The sequence below is a fragment of the Melanerpes formicivorus genome, unplaced genomic scaffold (assembly GCF_026170545.1).
Source record: "Melanerpes formicivorus ecotype bairdi unplaced genomic scaffold, bMelFor1.0.p_v2 SCAF_77, whole genome shotgun sequence".
Lineage (NCBI taxonomy): Eukaryota > Metazoa > Chordata > Aves > Piciformes > Picidae > Melanerpes > Melanerpes formicivorus.
Genome location: NW_027142429.1, coordinates 1,208,284 through 1,225,018, shown reverse-complemented (window position 1 = coordinate 1,225,018; position 16,735 = coordinate 1,208,284). Strand labels below are relative to the sequence as shown.

The 16,735-nt window shown below is 63.0% G+C and overlaps 1 protein-coding gene across 2 annotated transcripts; it reads right to left on the bottom strand.

Annotated features, from left to right (window-relative positions):
* Nucleotides 1–5,313: 5,313 nt before the first annotated feature.
* Nucleotides 5,314–16,341, bottom strand: LOC137454161 (ectonucleoside triphosphate diphosphohydrolase 8-like). Of its 2 annotated transcripts, XM_068164099.1 has the most exons (10): nucleotides 16,280–16,341; nucleotides 15,869–15,994; nucleotides 14,137–14,254; nucleotides 12,435–12,585; nucleotides 11,289–11,448; nucleotides 10,971–11,201; nucleotides 9,712–9,975; nucleotides 9,254–9,364; nucleotides 8,855–8,992; nucleotides 5,319–7,574 (listed from the first exon to the last, which is right to left on the bottom strand). In XM_068164099.1, exons 2-10 carry the CDS (start codon nucleotides 15,980–15,982, stop codon nucleotides 7,365–7,367), a joined length of 1,497 nt encoding a protein of 498 aa, XP_068020200.1. In that variant the 5' UTR covers nucleotides 15,983–15,994; nucleotides 16,280–16,341; the 3' UTR covers nucleotides 5,319–7,364. The 2 variants fall into 2 exon arrangements, with proteins under 2 accessions (XP_068020201.1, XP_068020200.1); XM_068164100.1 differs by lacking the exon at nucleotides 8,855–8,992 and having other exon boundaries at nucleotides 5,314–7,574.
* Between the last annotated feature and the right edge of the window lie 394 nt (nucleotides 16,342–16,735).

The following is a 16,735-nucleotide window of genomic DNA, read 5'->3' as shown; positions in this document are numbered from 1 at the left end:
CACCACAGTCTCCTTGTGTTGAGCTTGAAGCTCCTGGGATCCAGCTTGTACCTATTGTTCCTTGCCCTGTCCCTGGGCACCACCAAGCAGAGCCTGGCACCTTCATCCTGACCCCCACCCCTCAGTATTGATAGCCATTGATCAGATCCCTCTCAGCCTTCTCCTCTCCAGTCTAACCAGCCCCAGGGCTCTCAGCCTTTCTCCACAGCAGCAGTGTTGAGGCCCCCAGTCATCCTCCCAGCCTCTCCTGGGCTCTGCAGCAGATTCCTCTGTCCCTCTGGAGCTGGGGAGCCCCAGCCTGGAGCCAGTATCCCAGCTGTCTATAAAAGGCCTCACTGACAACTCCCTCTTGGTTTGGTGGTCTGCAGTAGACCCCACAGCAGTGTCCCCCATGTTTGCATGTCCTTTGACTCTTACCCACAAGCTTTCAGCACTGTGTTCATCCCCACTGGGTTAAGCTCAACACATTCTGCTGCTTGCTCACACAGAGAGCATCTCCACCACCTCCTCTTGTCCATCTGTCCTTCCTAAATTGGACAGAGCCATCCAGGACAACACTGCAGCTGTGGCTGCTGTCCCACCCTGTCCCTGTGGCTGTGGGGAGCTCATAGCCCTGGGTCTGCACCCAGGTTTCTGGCTCAGCCTCTTTGTTCCCCATGGTGAACAGGCACTTCAGGGACTGAGTGGAGCCAGAAGTGCAGAGGCCCTTTGGCTGCACTGTCACCGTGGCCCCAGCTGACACAAACCTCCCTAAGGCGTTTCCCTCTTGGCTGCTACTACCTCTGGAGCCCCTGGCTCACCTCCATGAGACTTTGGCCATGCTGCTGTGTCCCCAGCATGCTGCAGGGCAGTGGGCTGAAGGCCCTGACTAGCCCCTGTCCCACCAACCCTGGTGTGTGGTCCCACAGCTTGTCACCTAAAAGCCTGAAGCTGTGATCCCCCTCCCTGCACCCCTAGTTCAAAGCCCTGCACTCTCCTGGGCAAGGACCTTCTTCCCCTTTGAGAAAGGTCTCCTGGCTGGTGCCAGCTCCCCTGTGCCACACCACAGATGAGGAACCCAAACTGTGCCCAGATCTGGGCCCCTCAGTTTAATAAGGACATTGAGAGACTTGAAGGTGTCCAGAGAAGGGCAAGAAAGCTGGGGAGGGGTCTGGAGCACAGCCCTGTGAGGAGAGGCTGAGGGAGCTGGGGTTGCTTAGCCTGCAGAAGAGGAGGCTCAGGGGAGACCTTCTTGCTCTCTCCAACTCCCTGCAGGGAGGTTGGAGCCAGGTGGGGGTTGGGCTCTTCTCTCAGGCACCCAGCACCAGAACAAGAGGACACAGTCTCAAGCTGTGCCAGGTGAGGTTTAGGCTGGAGGTGAGGAGAAAGTTCTTCCCAGAGAGAGTTGTTAGCCACTGGAATGTGCTGTCCAGGGAGGTGGTGGAGTCCCCATCCCTGGAGGTGTTCCAGAGGGGATTGGATGTGGCACTTGGTGCCATGGTTTGGTCATGAGGTCTGTGCTGCCAGCTTGGACTTGATGATCTTTGAGATCTCTTCCAACCTTGGTGACACTGAGAGACTGTGAGCCTGTGAGCCTGTGAAACCTGTGGTGGTGGCAGCAGGCAGGGAGCTGTGTGTTAATGGACTGGGTGTGACTCTTCATTCAGTGTCACCCTCTGAGACTGGAAGAGGACAGGAGGGAAGATGACCCAGAATCTCTCACCACTCATCCCAAGGCCCTAAAGTCTCTTTTGATTGCTCTTAAGCTACCAGTCCTTGCTCCCTCTCCACCTACATGCAAGAGCAGTAGAGGGGAACAGCCCAAGGACTGCACCAGGCTAGGAAGCTTCCCAGGGAGGTCCCTAACCCAGGCTGCAGGGAGGCAGCAAACCTCCCTCAGGGAAGGGCCTGCCTGGCATGCTGGGCCCTCTGTTCCCTTCAGAAGGGAGTCCCCTGGGACTGTCCCCCTTCTCTGCTGTCCTGTGGATGATGCTGTGACAGGGCTGGTTGGCTTTCTGAGTGTGGGCATGCCTCTGGTGTTGGCTGCCCATCCCCCACACCTTCATCTGACTGTGCCAACCAGAGCCGGTGGCAGCTGTGGGTTGAGATGGGCAAGGAAGGAGGCTGAGAGCTGCCTCCATTCCTTCCCCTCTGACAGGGGCAGGATCAGGGCCCTGTGATCCTGAGTCCTGTCAGGTGCCCACATTTCTGTCCCAGTGAAGGCAGAGCCTGGCTCCACCCTCCCCTGTTCGGCCTCCCTGGTACTCCTCAACCTCTCAACCTCCCCATGCAGCTCTGCCAGGAGGCTGAGCAGATCCTCCCCCTGTGCACAGGGGACACAGCAGCTCTCAGAACTGCCCCTGGTAGCCAGTGCCAGGCTCTGGCACTCGCTGCACGTTGGCAGCGCTGGCAGTTTCATAGTTTCATTCAGGGTTGGAAGGGACCACAAGGATCATCCAGTTCCAACCCCCCTGCCATGGGCAGGGACACCCCACACTAGATCAGGCTGCCCAGAGCCTCATCCAGCCTGGGCTTAAACACCCCCAGGGACAGGGCCTCGACCACCTCCCTGGACAACACATTCCAGGGCTTCACCACTGTCACGGTGAAGAGTTCTGCCTGGCTTTCTTCATTGATGATCAGGATGAGGGCAAATGTGCAGCTGACAGCAAGCTGGGGGCAGGAGTTGAGCTGTTAGAGGGCAGAAGGGATCTGCAGAGGGACCTTGCCAGGCTGGACAGATGGGCAGAGGCCAACAGGATGGCATTCAACAAGTCCAAGTGCCAGGGGCTGCACTTTGGCCACAACAACCCCAGGCAGAGCTACAGGCTGGGGGCAGAGTGGCTGAGAGCAGCCAGGCAGAGAGGGACCTGGGGGTACTGGTTGACAGTAGCTGAACATGAGCCAGCAGTGTGCCCAGGGGGCCAAGAAGGCCAAGGGCATCCTGGCCTGCAGCAGGAGCAGTGTGGCCAGCAGGAGCAGGGAAGTCCTTGTGCCCTGTGCTCAGCACTGCTGAGGCCACACCTTGAGTCCTGTGTCCAGTTCTGGGCTCCTCAGGTCAAGAAGGACATTGAGAGACTTGAAGGTGTCCAGAGAAGGGCAAGAAAGCTGGGGAGGGGTCTGGAGCACAGCCCTGTGAGGAGAGGCTGAGGGAGCTGGGGTTGCTTAGCCTGGAGAAGAGGAGGCTCAGGGGAGACCTTCTTGCTCTCTCCAGCTCCCTGCAGGGAGGTTGTAGCCAGGTGGGGGTTGGTCTCTTCTCCCAGGCAGCCAGCACCAGAACAAGAGGACACAGTCTCAAGCTGTGCCAGGGGGGGGTTCAGGCTGGATGTTAGGAAGAAATTCTTCATAGAGTCATTTGCCACTGGGATGTGCTGCCCAGGGAGGTGGTGGAGTCCCCATCCCTGGAGGTGTTCAAGAGGGGATTGGATGTGGCACTTGGTGCCATGGTTTGGTCATGAGGTCTGTGGTGCCAGCTTGGACTCGATGATCCTTGAGGTCTCTTCCAGCCTTGGTGATTCTGTGGCTCGCAGCGCTGCGGTCCCGGGCGGCAGCCGCGGCTGGTGCTGCCTGCACCACCTCCTGCGCTCGGCACTGCCGCTCCTGCCCACCGCCCTCGGGGCACTGCTGCCTGCCCCCCTGCGCTCCGGGGTGCTGAAAGAGCCCTGCGGCTGCGGCCGTGCCCGCGCCGTGCCCACACTGTGCCCGCGCCGTGCCCGCACTGTGCCCGCGCTGTGCCCGCTCCATCGCGAGGGGTGCCAGGCGCTCGGTCTGCTCCCCATAGCCATCCCAGAGTGGGGGCTGGGCTTATCTGCTCCCCATGGACACCCCAGAGTGGGGGCTGGGCTTATCTGCTCCCCATGGCCACCCCGGAGTGGGGGCTGGGCTTATCTGCTCCCCATGGACACCCCAGAGTGGGGGCTGGGCTTATCTGCTCCCCATGGCCATCCCAGAGTGGGGGCTGGGCTTATCTGCTCCCCAAGGGAATCCCAGAGTGGGGGCTGGGCTTATCTGCTCCCCATGGCCATCCCAGAGTGGGGGCTGGGCTTATCTGCTCCCCATGGCCATCCCAGAGTGGGGGCTGGGCTTATCTGCTCCCCATGGCCATCCCAGAGTGGGGGCTGGGCTTATCTGCTCCCCAAGGGAATCCCAGAGTGGGGGCTGGGCTTATCTGCTCCCCAAGGGAATCCCAGAGTGGGGGCTGGGCTTATCTGCTCCCCATGGCCATCCCAGAGTGGGGGCTGGGCTTATCTGCTCCCCATGGACACCCCAGAGTGGGGGCTGGGCTTATCTGCTCCCCATGGACACCCCAGAGTGGGGGCTGGGCTTATCTGCTCCCCATGGACACCCCAGAGTGGGGGCTGGGCTTATCTGCTCCCCATGGCCATCCCAGAGTGGGGGCTGGGCTTATCTGCTCCCCATGGCCATCCCAGAGTGGGGGCTGGGCTTATCTGCTCCCCATGGACACCCCAGAGTGGGGGCTGGGCTTATCTGCTCCCCATGGGAATCCCAGAGTGGGGGCTGGGCTTATCTGCTCCCCATGGGAATCCCAGAGTGGGGGCTGGGCTTATCTGCTCCCCATGGACCCCCCAGAGTGGGGGCTGGGCTTATCTGCTCCCCATGGACACCCCAGAGTGGGGGCTGGGCTTATCTGCTCCCCATGGACACCCCAGAGTGGGGGCTGGGCTTATCTGCTCCCCATGGCCATCCCAGAGTGGGGGCTGGGCTTATCTGCTCCCCATGGACACCCCAGAGTGGGGGCTGGGCTTATCTGCTCCCCATGGACACCCCAGAGTGGGGGCTGGGCTTATCTGCTCCCCATGGGCATCCCAGAGTGGGGGCTGGGCTTATCTGCTCCCCTTGGACACCCCAGAGTGGGGGCTGGGCTTATCTGCTCCCCATGGGCATCCCAGAGTGGGGGCTGGGCTTATCTGCTCCCCTTGGACACCCCAGAGTGGGGGCTGGGCTTATCTGCTCCCCATGGGCATCCCAGAGTGGGGGCTGGGCTTATCTGCTCCTCACAGCTACCCCAGCTGGGGGAGGGGGTTACTCCATTCCCCACAGCTACCCCAGCTGGGGGAGGGGGTTACTCCACTCCCCACAGCTATGCCAGCTGGGGGAGGGGGTTCCTCCACTCCCCATGTGGAGCCCAGCCCTGGGGAAGAGCCAGCCCCGTGTGCCAGCCTGTGCCAAGCTGCCCAGGAGCAGTTGGGCTCTGGGGGCTGCTCTCTGCAGGCTGTCAGCTGTGAGTCCTGCCCTGTGCCTGTGGTGAGCAGGGCCCTGTCCATGTCTGTGCCCTTGGGCTTGCCTTTGGTTCAGCTCCTTTGTTATCTGCCCTGGGAATGAGTCCTGCTGCTCTCTGCCACCCGGCAGCGAGGAGCTGACCTTTGGTGTCTCTCAGGCCTGTGTCTCATCTCTGGTCATCCAGATAAGCATGGTGAGAGCAGGGCCAAGCCTGGTACTTTGCTCCTGAGGTCACTGCTTTATTGTTTCTGGACCCCAGGGCTGCTGACAATGACTCAGGGGAGCGTCAGCACCGCTCAGTGATATGGGAGATACCCCTGGAGACCTCACAGCCTTTGCCAGACCTCAGGGGACAGCCAGCAGGGCACAAGGACAGCCCTTCTGCTGCTGAGAGCCAGGGTCTCTCACCTTGCCCATCCACTGGCTGCCAGTGGGACTCCCCAGAAAGAGCAGGGCAGGCCCCAGGAGCCTCCCTGACACATCCCCTGCCCAGCACAGAGGTGGGTGCAGCCAGCCTGGAGGGCAACCTCATGCAGGAGAGCAGAGGGCTGTGGCCATTCTCCACCTCCTGGAGCTTCCCAGTCCTGGGCAGAAGCCCAGACCTGTCTTCTGGGCTACCTTCTGCCATAGGCACGTTGCCACTGGCTCTCTGGCCTGTGCAGACCAGGCCAGACCAGAATATTTCCATTGGAAGAGACCTGCAATGACCACCTAGGCCAGCTGCCTCAGCACTGCAGGGCTGACCAAAAGCCAAAGCAAGTTGCTAAGGGCATTGTCCAGCTGCCTCTTGCAGCCTGTCAGGCTCAGGACGTTGCCACCTCTCCAGGAGGCCCTGTCCAGTCCTGACCAGTGGCCATGGCTGGTGCAGGTTCCTGTGCTGGGATGGGGCAAGACACATCCACCCCACATCAGAGATCTGCTGCAGGCTGTAACCAGCCTCCTGCTGCTGCCCTCAGACATCCCTTCTCTCTCCTCTGACCCACTGGTGCCCCCAGCTCCACCCATCCCACATTGCTGTGGTCCTCATGCCCCAGCACTGATCCCCTGCCCCACATGGCCATGCCCTCCCACCTACGGGCACATCCAGCCAGCAGGGGGGACAAAGGAACAGCAGCAGCAGTGGGGACAAAGGAGCACCAAGAGCAGTGGGGGCAAAGGAACAGCAGCAGCAGTGGGGACAAAGGAACACCAAGAGCAGTGGGGGCAAAGGAGCAGCAAGAGCAGTGGGGACAAAGGAACATCAGCAGCAGTGGGGGCAAAGGAACAGCAGCAGCAGGGGGGGCAAAGGAACACCAAGGGCAGTGGGGACAAAGGAGCACCAAGAGCAGTGGGGGCAAAGGAACATCAGCAGCAGTGGGGGCAAAGGAACACCAAGGGCAGTGGGGGCAAAGGAACACCAAGAGCAGTGGGGACAAAGGAGCACCAAGGGCAGTGGGGACAAAGGAGCACCAAGAGCAGTGGGGGCAAAGGAACATCAGCAGCAGTGGGGGCAAAGGAACACCAAGGGCAGTGGGGGCAAAGGAACACCAAGAGCAGTGGGGACAAAGGAGCACCAAGGGCAGTGGGGACAAAGGAACATCAGCAGCAGTGGGGACAAAGGAACACCAAGGGCAGTGGGGACAAAGGAACACCAAGGGCAGTGGGGACAAAGGAGCACCAAGAGCAGTGGGGACAAAGGAACACCAAGAGCAGTGGGGGCAAAGGAGCACCAAGAGCAGTGGGGGCAAAGGAACACCAAGAGCAGTGGGGGCAAAGGAGCACCAAGAGCAGTGGGGACAAAGGAACACCAAGAGCAGTGAGGGCAAAGGAACACCAAGAGCAGTGGGGACAAAGGAACATCAGCAGCAGTGGGGACAAAGGAACACCAAGAGCCAAGCACACAGCTACTGGGAGGATTTTCTTGAAGCCAGTGCTGACTTCAGGCCAGGCCAGGGTGCCCCACATTACAAGTTCACAGCCCCTGAACATGTGGGGTGACTGCCCTGGCTCTGCAGCTCCTCCAGATGGATGGCAGCAGGACCAGGGGTGGCAGCAGGACCAGGGGTGGCAGCAGGACCAAGGGTGGCAGCAGGACCAGGAGTGGCAGCAGGACCAGGGGTGGCAGCAGGACCAAGCGGCTTCAGCTGCCCCTGGAGCCAGCACTGCTAGAGTCTCTCATACCCAGAGGAGCCTCTCTGGCAGCACATGGCTGTGAGCAGGCAGAAGATGAGGATGAGCATGATGGCCAGCAGAACAGTGGCTGCTACCCAGTTGCTTCTCTGGAGCCCCACAACTCTCTGGGGAGCCTCTGAGGGGATCATGTTGGTGAGGTTGAGCATGTAGCCCAGGGTCCAGCCCACGTCGGTGTTACCAACCTGTGCAGACAGGAGGGAGAGGGCTGTGGAGGGCTGCAAAGTCCCAGGCAAGCTGGAGAGCTACAGAAGACCTGTTGGACCCCCAGGTCCTGCTCCACAGCCTCCCCATCCCTGCACACCTTGGGCTGCAGAGATCCCTGGAGGTGTTTGCAGCCAGGCTGGAGGTGGCTGTGAGCAACCTGCTGCGGTGTGAGGTGTCCCTGCCCTTGGCAGGGGGTTGGGACTGGCTGAGCCTTGAGCTCCCTTCCAGTCCTGACAGTTCCATGATTCTATGATTTGTGAGGCAGGCTGGGGAAGAGCCCAGGCCAGCTGTCCCAGCAGGTGCCTGTGAGGGTAACTCAAGGGCTGCCCTGGAGATGGGCAGCAGGCTGTGCTGTAAATCTCACAGTCTCACACACAGCATCACTAAGGTTGGAAGAGACCTCAAAGATCATCGAGTCCAACCTGGCACCACAGACCTCATGACTAAACCATGGCACCAAGTGCCACATCCAATCCCCTCTTGAACACCTCCAGGGATGGGGACTCCACCACCTCCCTGGGCAGCACATTCCCATGGCCAATCTCTCTTGCTGGGAACAATTTCTTCCTAACATCCAACCTAAACCTCCCCTGGCACAGCTTGAGACTGTGTCCTCTTGTTCTGGTGCTGGCTGCCTGGGAGAAGAGACCAACCCCCACCTGGCTACAACCTCCCTGCAGGCAGTTGTAGACAGCAAGAAGGTCTCCCCTGAGCCTCCTCTTCTCCAGGCTAAGCAACCCCAGCTCCCTCAGCCTCTCCTCACAGGGCTGTGCTCCAGACCCCTCCCCAGCTTTCTTGCCCTTCTCTGGACACCTTCAAGTCTCTCAATGTCCTTCTTGACCTGAGGAGCCCAGAACTGGACACAGGACTCAAGGTGTGGCCTCAGCAGTGCTGAGCACAGGGCACAAGGACTTCCCTGCTCCTGCTGGCCACACTGTTCCTGATGCAGGCCAGGATGCCCTTGGCCTTCTTGGCCCCCTGGGCACACTGCTGGCTCATGTTCAGGCAGCTGTCAACCAACACCCCCAGGTCCCTCTCTGCCTGGCTGCTCTCAGCCACTCTGCCCCCAGCCTGTAGCTCTGCCTGGGGCTGTTGTGGCCAAAGTGCAGCCCCTGGCACTTGGACTTGTTGAATGCCATCCTGTGCTGCCCCTTACCTCCTGCTCCCCAGCCAGGCAGGGCAGGGCAGGGGCAAGGTGGGCTCAGGCCGTTTCACAGCACAAAGTGTGGGAGCTGGGGGCTGCTGGGCACCTGCCTACCTGCTGCACGAAGTGGATGTGTGGCCATGTGCTGTGGTCAAAGCCGAAGCCATGCAGGAGGAGGGCAAGGCTGTAGGAGCTGGCTGCACAGGCATCCCGGCGCTGGCTGCTGCTCATGCTGGGCAACAGCTCCTGCACCTGCACAGGTGGGAGAGGGGGAGCTGGGTGGTCCCACGCTGCAGCAGCAGCCCCACAGGGAAGCTGGGAGCAAAGCCCCTGGGATGCCTGGGCTTGGGGAGCAAGGAGCACCCAGGAGGCTGCAAGCTGCTCTCCCGTCTCTCTGTCAGAGATCCCCCAGCTCCCTCCAGCTGCCATCAGTGCAGCAGAGCATGGGCTGTGGCTGAGCCCCCATGGTGTGCAGAGCCAGGTGGGGCTGGCATCTCCTAGGCAGGGTCTCACCTTCAGCCAGCTGCTGTTGCAGAGTTGCCTGATGGTGGCATTGACAAGGCTGAGGGGCTGCCCTCTGGTCAGGTTCAGCAGGTGCAGGCTGTGATAAAGCCCTGAGAAGGCCTGGGGGGTTATAGACCAAGGTGAGTGAAGCTCCCAGGTCACTGTCACCCCCCCCAGCCCCTCTCACCCACTGCTCTGCAGGGATCCCTAAGGCCACCTCTCAGCACCGCAGGGTGACAGCTGCCAAGCAGCCAGGAGGGAGCCCTGGGCCTGCTGCTCGCAGCAGACTGAGGCTGTGACAGCAGAGGGCTGGGTCTGCCTGGCACACTAGTGAGCATGTGCCCACACATCCCAGCTTGCAGGGCTGGCACCAGGCAGACTTCTACAGCAGTTTTCCTGGGGTTGTGGTCAGCCTCTGGTGCCCCCAGCCCCCCCAGCTCCACCCCAGCCCCGGGCTGGCTCCTTACGAAGAACTCTCCCCGCAGGGGGGGCTGATAGACCCCGTTGAAGCCACAGCTCTCATTGGCCCCACAGCTGAAGTTGAAGAGCTCCTGGATGGCAGCACTGCAGGCTGCTGGCTGCCCTGTGCCTCTCACACTCAGGCTCTCTGCAGGGCTGGCTGTGCTTGGTGCCTGCACACAGGGGCTGTCGTAGAGCTGTGCCACGGTGAGGTTCTCCTGGTAGCCCAGGGGGTAGCAGGGGTGGGAGATCTGCTGGGGAGATGAGCTGCCCTGGGGAGAGCAGGAGCTGTTAGCATCACTCTGGCACTGAGGATGAGGATGGAGAGAAGAGAAACAGCCCACAGACAGCACCTGATCAAACACCCAGACACAGGACACGAGCATGCCAGCGTGGGTCCCACACCACACGTGGGTCCCACACCACACATGGGTCCCATCCCTGGCCTGCAGGCACAGGATCATGAGGCCAAGTATGGCACAGCAATGCTGAGGCCAGGGATGACCACATGCTCAAGGCCTTGGGGCTTGGCTCCCTGTCCTGAGCCTGCACCCATTCTCTACCCTCTCTTCTTTGTAAGGTCACCACACTCAGGGCAGAGCCAAGGCTCTCACTTAGGCCAACCCCTGGCAGCGTGCCCTGGATGTGGTCTCTCCTCCCACTCCAACCATCACAAGCTGGCACTGAGCCCTCATCCCCCAGCCAGGCCATGCCCATGAGGGTCTCCCAGTGCACCTCTCTCCACTCTGCCATGCCCAGCACCTGCTGCTGAAGACCAGCACCTTCAGGTTTGTATCCATACAATCAACTTACTGGTTCCCATCCTGGTGCTGAAAGGCCTCCCTGGGTCTTCCCCTACCTCCCAGCACTCAGCAGGTTCTCTCTTCTAGGGCTGGGTCATTCCAGCCCTGTGTGACTGAGACAGGGCTGACACAGCCCCTCCCTGAGGACAGGGATGGAGATCTGGTGGGCAAGAGGGCTCTGGGGCAGGAGTCCTGGGCACCACCACCCTGGCAGTGCCTGTGGTCAGGCATCCTGCTTTGGGCTGTCCATCTCCATCTTGCCTCAGCTCTGCTCTCTGCTGTTGGGACCCCCCCTGGGATGGCTCCTGCCACAGTGGCCCTGTTGTATCCACCACCCTCACTGGGCTTTGCCCAAAGGCACCCAGCCCAGTGGGCACCACAGGTGCCAGCAGGTGCTGCCTGCCCCGCTCAGTGAGATCAGGGCTCAGGCTGCAGCGGAGGAGCTGAGGGCTGGAGGTGGTTACCTGGTGCAGGGAGGCCATCAGCATCTTCAGAGCTTGCTTCTGCCCATAGCAGAGGTAGCTGTGTGTGTAAATGGAGTAGTTGGTCCCATACAGCCTGAGCAGGGCCCTCGTGCTGCTGTCACTTATGGTGGTCCCAGGAAGGAAGGTGATCTGGGCTGAAGCCCCACCGAGGTCCAGGGCTCCAACCACATCCTCTGCCGGAGGGTGGATCCATGTGCCTGTGATGGACCACTGCCAGGCATGGGGGGGTTACCCACCCCAGCCTGCCACAGCATCACCACAGGGCTATCAGTGCCCCTGCCCCAGCCCCCAGCCCACCTTGAGCAGAGTCTCCAGCAGGTAGTTGACAGTGATCCAGCCCAAGGAGCCCTCCTCGTTCCCCGACAGGATCCGAGCCCCGCGGAAGTCCACAGGGTACTGCCCGATGGCCTTGGCAACCTCAGCCAGCACCTGCTCAGCCTTGCTGCTGTTCTGCTCCCTGCCCAGGCCAGGAGACACAGACCTTGTGCTGCAGGAGCCCAGGGCTGGCCAGCTCCTGCGGCACCAGGGCTGCTCCGAGGCAGGGCGAAAGCAGCGAAGCCCTCAGCTGCTGTGCTGCAGCCAACAGTGCTGCCTGGGGGCTCTGCACCAGCATGGGGAGGGCTCCTTCATGCCAGCCTGCAGAGGAGCTTCAGCCCCCCCTGGGGCTGCTGCCAGCCTGGGGCTGGAGTGCTTTCCCCATGGGCACAGCAAGCAGCTCTCTTCTTCACCCCCCTGGACTGCAGGCACAGAGGCTCTGCCCAGCACCACAGCCTGCCCAGGCTGCAGCCCCCATGCCCCTAGCATCCCATGCCCCCAGCCCCCATGCCCCTAGCATCCCCTGCTCCCAGCCCCCATGCCCCTAGCATCCCCTGCTCCCAGCCCCCCATGCCCCTAGCATCCCCTGCTCCCAGCCCCCCATGCCCCTAGCATCCCCTGCTCCCAGCCCCCCATGCCCCTAGCATCCCCTGCTCCCAGCCCCCATGCCCCTAGCATCCCCTGATCCTAGCCCCCATGCCCCTAGCATCCCCTGATCCTAGCCCCCATGCCCCTAGCATCCCCTGCTCCCAGCCCCCCATGCTCCCAGCCCCCCAAGTTCCCAGCCCCCCATGCTCCCAGCCCCCCATGCTCTCAGCCCCCCATGCTCCCAGCCCTCCAAGTTCCCAGCCCCCCATGCTCCCAGCCCCCAAGCTCCCAGCCCCCATGCCCCTAGCATCCCCTGCTCCCAGCCCCCATGCCCCTAGCATCCCCTGCTCCCAGCCCCATGCCCCTAGCATCCCCTGCTCCCAACCCCCAGGCCCCTAGCATCCCATGCTCCCAGCCCTCCAAGTTCCCAGCCCCCAAGTTCCCAGCCCCCCATGCTCTCAGCCCCCCATGCCCCCAGCCCCCTGCAGAACCATGAGGCAGGGAGGGCTTGGAGGAGACAGCTCAGGGCAGTGCCAGTACCTCAGCAGCCTCATGCCTGCCGTGGCCCCCAGGTAGGTTGGGGTCTCCTGCTGCTGCTCAGCAGGAACAATCTCCATGGCCCTGTCCAGGCAGGGCTTCAGGCTGGCTCCAGCCCCAGCAGGGTTGTCTGCATAGCTGGAGATGCCAGGTCCTGCAGAGGGCACCAAGGGATGGAGAGAGCTCAGGGCCACCCAGGAGGCACAGGGCAGCAGGGCACACAGCACTGGGGGAAAAGGACCTGGGAGTGCTGGTGGGCAGCAGGATGGCCATGGGCCAGCAGTGTGCCCTCAGCCAAGAAGGCCAAGGTCATCCTGGGCTGCATTAAGAGTGTGGCTGGCAGGTAGAGAGAGGTTCCCCTCCCCCTCTTCTCTGGCCTGCTGAGGCCTCATGTGGAGCAGTGTCCAGCCCTGGGCTCCCCGGGTCAAGAGGGACAGGGAAGTACAGGAGGGAGTGCAGCAGAGGGTCCCTGAGGTGCTGAGAACATCCACCCCAAAGGAAAGGCTGGGGGCTGGGGCTGGTTAGCCTGGGGGAGACTGTGAGGGGATCTCACCAATGCTGGTCAGAGCCCATGGGGTGGGGGTCAGCCTGGCTCCATCCAGTGGTGTCAGGACAAGGGGCAGGGACACCAGGTGGAGCACAGGAGGGTCCATGGGAACATAAGGAACAAATGCTTCACTTTTAGGGTGGCAGAGCCCTGGAGCAGGCTGCTCAGAGAGGCTGTGGGGTCTCCACCTCTGGTAGCATTCAAAGCCCTTCTGGATGTGTTTCTGTGTGATCTGTTCTGGGTGATCCTGCCCCACCAGAGGGAGTGGACTGGATGCTCTGAGGTCCCTTCCAGCCACTACCCTTCTGTGATTCTGGGTCACATCCACTCATTCCCCAGGCCCAGGGAGCTCTCTGGACCTCCCTGGCAGCACCCAGATGTCCCAGCCACAAAGCTCTGCTGTGTTTGGTGCCAGGCAGGCATCAAGATGAAATCTGCAGAGGCAGTGAGGAGCCCACAGGAACCCAGCCCTGATTAAGGACTCCTGCAGAGCCCTTAGCAGCCCCTGTGGCAACACCAAAGCCCAGGCCAGGAAAGAAACTGCAGGGAGAGAGTGTGGGGAGAAGAGAAGGAAGTGGCTGCCAGAGGGAAGGAACAAACTCTGCTCAGCCAGCACCCCAAGCTGGCAGCTGATGCACAGCCACCAGCTGCCAGCCTGGACTGGCTCTAGGGACCACAGCACCTGGGGCACAAATCCCTTCCCCACCTCGGGATCCCCCAGCTCCTGCAGGGCTCCCCAGGGGCTGCAGCCCACAGCCCCTACCACGACTTGGTTGCTCCCTCAGCCCCTTTGGCCCAGGGCACACCGAAGGAGTCGGCACCCAGAGCGCTGGGGGAGGCTGGGAGAGCGATCCAGCAGGCTGGCACCGGGGAGGACACAGCCTCTGCCAGCCCCAGCCCAGCCCCAGCGAGCACTCAGCTGGCACTGCCTCCCCTCCCCAGCCCGGCCCTCCCCTCCAGGCCCCCTGCCACCGCCTGGCACCGCCTGGGCAGCAGCACTCCACGTGCCTGGAGATGCCCAAGGGCTCAGTGCCCCTTGGGGCTCTTGGCCACTTCCCACCCCCGGCACCGGCCACCCCCTGGGCTGGGCACGGGGCACGGGCAGCCTGGCACGGGGCCGGGGCCGGGCAAGGGCTGGGCAGGGGCTGGCACACTCACCCTCCACGCTGCAGGCCTCCAGCTGGGACACCACGCCGGTGCCGTTCTCCTTGCCCCCAGGCCAGCAGTAGATGTAGAGAGAGCTGTGTGTGGAGCCAGCGTCAAACACCAGCCCGTACTGGGGGCACAGAGGGCACACGTCAGGGAGAGGCCTGAGGGGCACTGCCACAGCCTGCCCAGGAGCTGCTGGGAGCCTCAGCCCTGGAGGAGGTGGCTCTGGGCAGCCTGCCCTGCTGGGAGCTGGCCCTGCCCGTGCCAGGGCCTTGGAGCTGGCTGCTCCTTGGGCTCCCTTCCAACCCTGACCCTCCTGTGGCACAGGCTCACAGCACCCCTGGGGCTGCACTGTGTCCCAGGGCTCCTGAGAGCTTCTGCTCTGCCTCCTGGCCTTGAACACAAGCAGCACAGCTTTGGGCTGAGCCTGCCTCCAGCAGCCCTGCTCCACCTCCAGCCCCTGATGCAGCCATGCAGGGCAGAGAGGGGCACCTGCAGGGCACCAGGGGGGCTGCACAGCAGGGCAGCAGGGGGGCTGGCACAGCAGGGCTGCAGGGGGGCTGGCACAGCAGGGAGGCAGCTGAGCTATCTCCACAGAGGGCACAGGGGCTGGCACTGCAGGTAAAGCAGCTTCAGCCACCACAGAGCAAGGGGAGCTCGAGGGAAGGCAGCTGAGCTCCTGCTGGCCCCCCAGGTGACCCTGGTGGTGGAGCTGCAGTGGCCCCACAGGCTGTGGCCAGGGCAGGGAGAGCTCTCTGGCACTGCAGTCACCATCACAGGCCCTGGGGACATGGCAAGGCCTCTCGTGGGACATGGCAAAGCCAAGCCCTGCCAGGCCTGTGGGACCTGTCCCACCGTGGTGACAAGCCCTGGGCTGAGCATCTGAGATGTCCCAAATGGCTCAGGCTGCCACAGCTGCCCCCAGGCCTTCAGGGGTGGCAGAATCCACAAACTTTGACCTTTCTTTATCAAACAGCCTGCAAAAGCCAGCAGAAAGGAACAGGAGGGAGAGCTGCAAACAGAGGTCTGAAACCAGAAGTGAAAGTGTCTGGGGTGGAGAATGGAACAGCCCCAGGACAAAGCTGCTCTTCTCTCCCTGCCTTAGCCAAGAGCCAAGGCCAGAGGTTAGGGGAGTGATGAATCTGCTCAAGGCAGCCCTGAAGACATTAAGGCTAGAAAAGGTCAACTGGTTAGGATAAGACTTGCAAGGGAGAGAAGGCAGTGCTGGTGGCAGGGCTGGTGGCAGGGCTGATGGCAGGGCTGGTGGCAGGGCTGGTGGCAGTGCTGGTGGCAGGGCTGATGGCAGTGCTGATGGCAGGGCTGGTGGCAGGGCTGGTGGCAGAGCTGGTGGCAGGGCTGGTGGCAGTGCTGATGGCAGGGCTGATGGCAGTGCTGATGGCAGGGCTGGTGGCAGTGCTGATGGCAGGGCTGGTGGCAGGGCTGGTGGCAGAGCTGGTGGCAGGGCTGGTGGCAGTGCTGATGGCAGGGCTGATGGCAGTGCTGATGGCAGGGCTGGTGGCAGTGCTGATGGCAGGGCTGGTGGCAGGGCTGGTGGCAGTGCTGATGGCAGGGCTGGTGGCAGTGCTGGTGGCAGGGCTGGTGGCAGTGCTGGTGGCAGTGCTGATGGCAGGGCTGGTGGCAGTGCTGATGGCAGGGCTGGTGGCAGGGCTGGTGGCAGCATGAGAGGTGGGAAGCGAAGGGTGACCATTCCCGGCCCCCCCAGGACCCTCCAGGCACCTACTTTGTTCCTCGCAGGAAGGGCAGTGTCCTTTGCCAGGGTAAGGAGCAGGAGGAACAGGGCCACCGCCAGCACTCCCAGCACGGCCGCCGAGCCCCATGCCACCGCCCGGTGCATCCCGGTGCCAGGCTGCAGGAGGAGCGATCTCAGGGGGGGCACCCAAACGCCTGCCCCTGCCCCCTCTGCCCAGATTCCCCCTCCCCGGGGCCCTTGTCCCTGCAGCTCGGGAACCTCCCAAATCCCTTGGGTGGCCCCCGGGACATGGTGCGAGGACCATGAGAGCGTCCCTCGGCCGGCAGCAAAGCAGCAGCCCCCGGGACGAGCGGGCTGACCCCGAGCAGCTCCCGGCCCGGGAAGGGGCCCCCGAGCCCTGCCCTCGGGGAACGGGACAGGTCCCGGCCGGCCCCGCCGTACCTGTGCCCGGAGCGGTCCTGCTTCTGCCCCTGCCCCTGCCCCCGGGACGGCCCTGCCCGCCCCCGGCCCTGCCGAGCGGCGCGGAGCGAAAGCGCAGCCCGGCCCGGCTCGGACGTCCGGGTTCCGGCCGGGGACAGCCCGGGGCGGGCTCAGCCCGGGGCGGGCACTCGGCGCTGCCGGGGCGGGGAGCAGGGGCAGCGGCTCAGCCCCTCCGGCACCGCTGCCAGCACCAGGACAGTGCCCAGCCTGCAGCCTTGCTGCCGGCACTGCCCCGGGCGGGGGGCATCCTGGACACCGGGATCGGCCCCTGGCCGCGGGGACAGACAGGACCCTGGCCACGGGGACGGGGCCGTGACGGTAGAGATGGTCCCTGGCCATGGGGGCAGATGGGACCTTGTCGGTGGGGACAGGTCCCTGGCCATGGGGACAGGTGGGTCCCTGGCTGCGGGGATGGGT

Bases quoted from the DNA above. Each gene is read 5' to 3' on its own strand.
- LOC137454161 (XM_068164099.1), bottom strand. From the start codon at position 15,982: ATGCACCGGGCGGTGGCATGGGGCTCGGCGGCCGTGCTGGGAGTGCTG. The intron at 11,449-12,434 runs GTACTGGCACTG...TGGCCTGGGCAG, and splicing joins GCAGGCATGAGGCTGCTGAG to GGAGCAGAACAGCAGCAAGG. The intron at 9,365-9,711 runs GTAAGGAGCCAG...ATAACCCCCCAG, and splicing joins CCCTGCGGGGAGAGTTCTTC to GCCTTCTCAGGGCTTTATCA.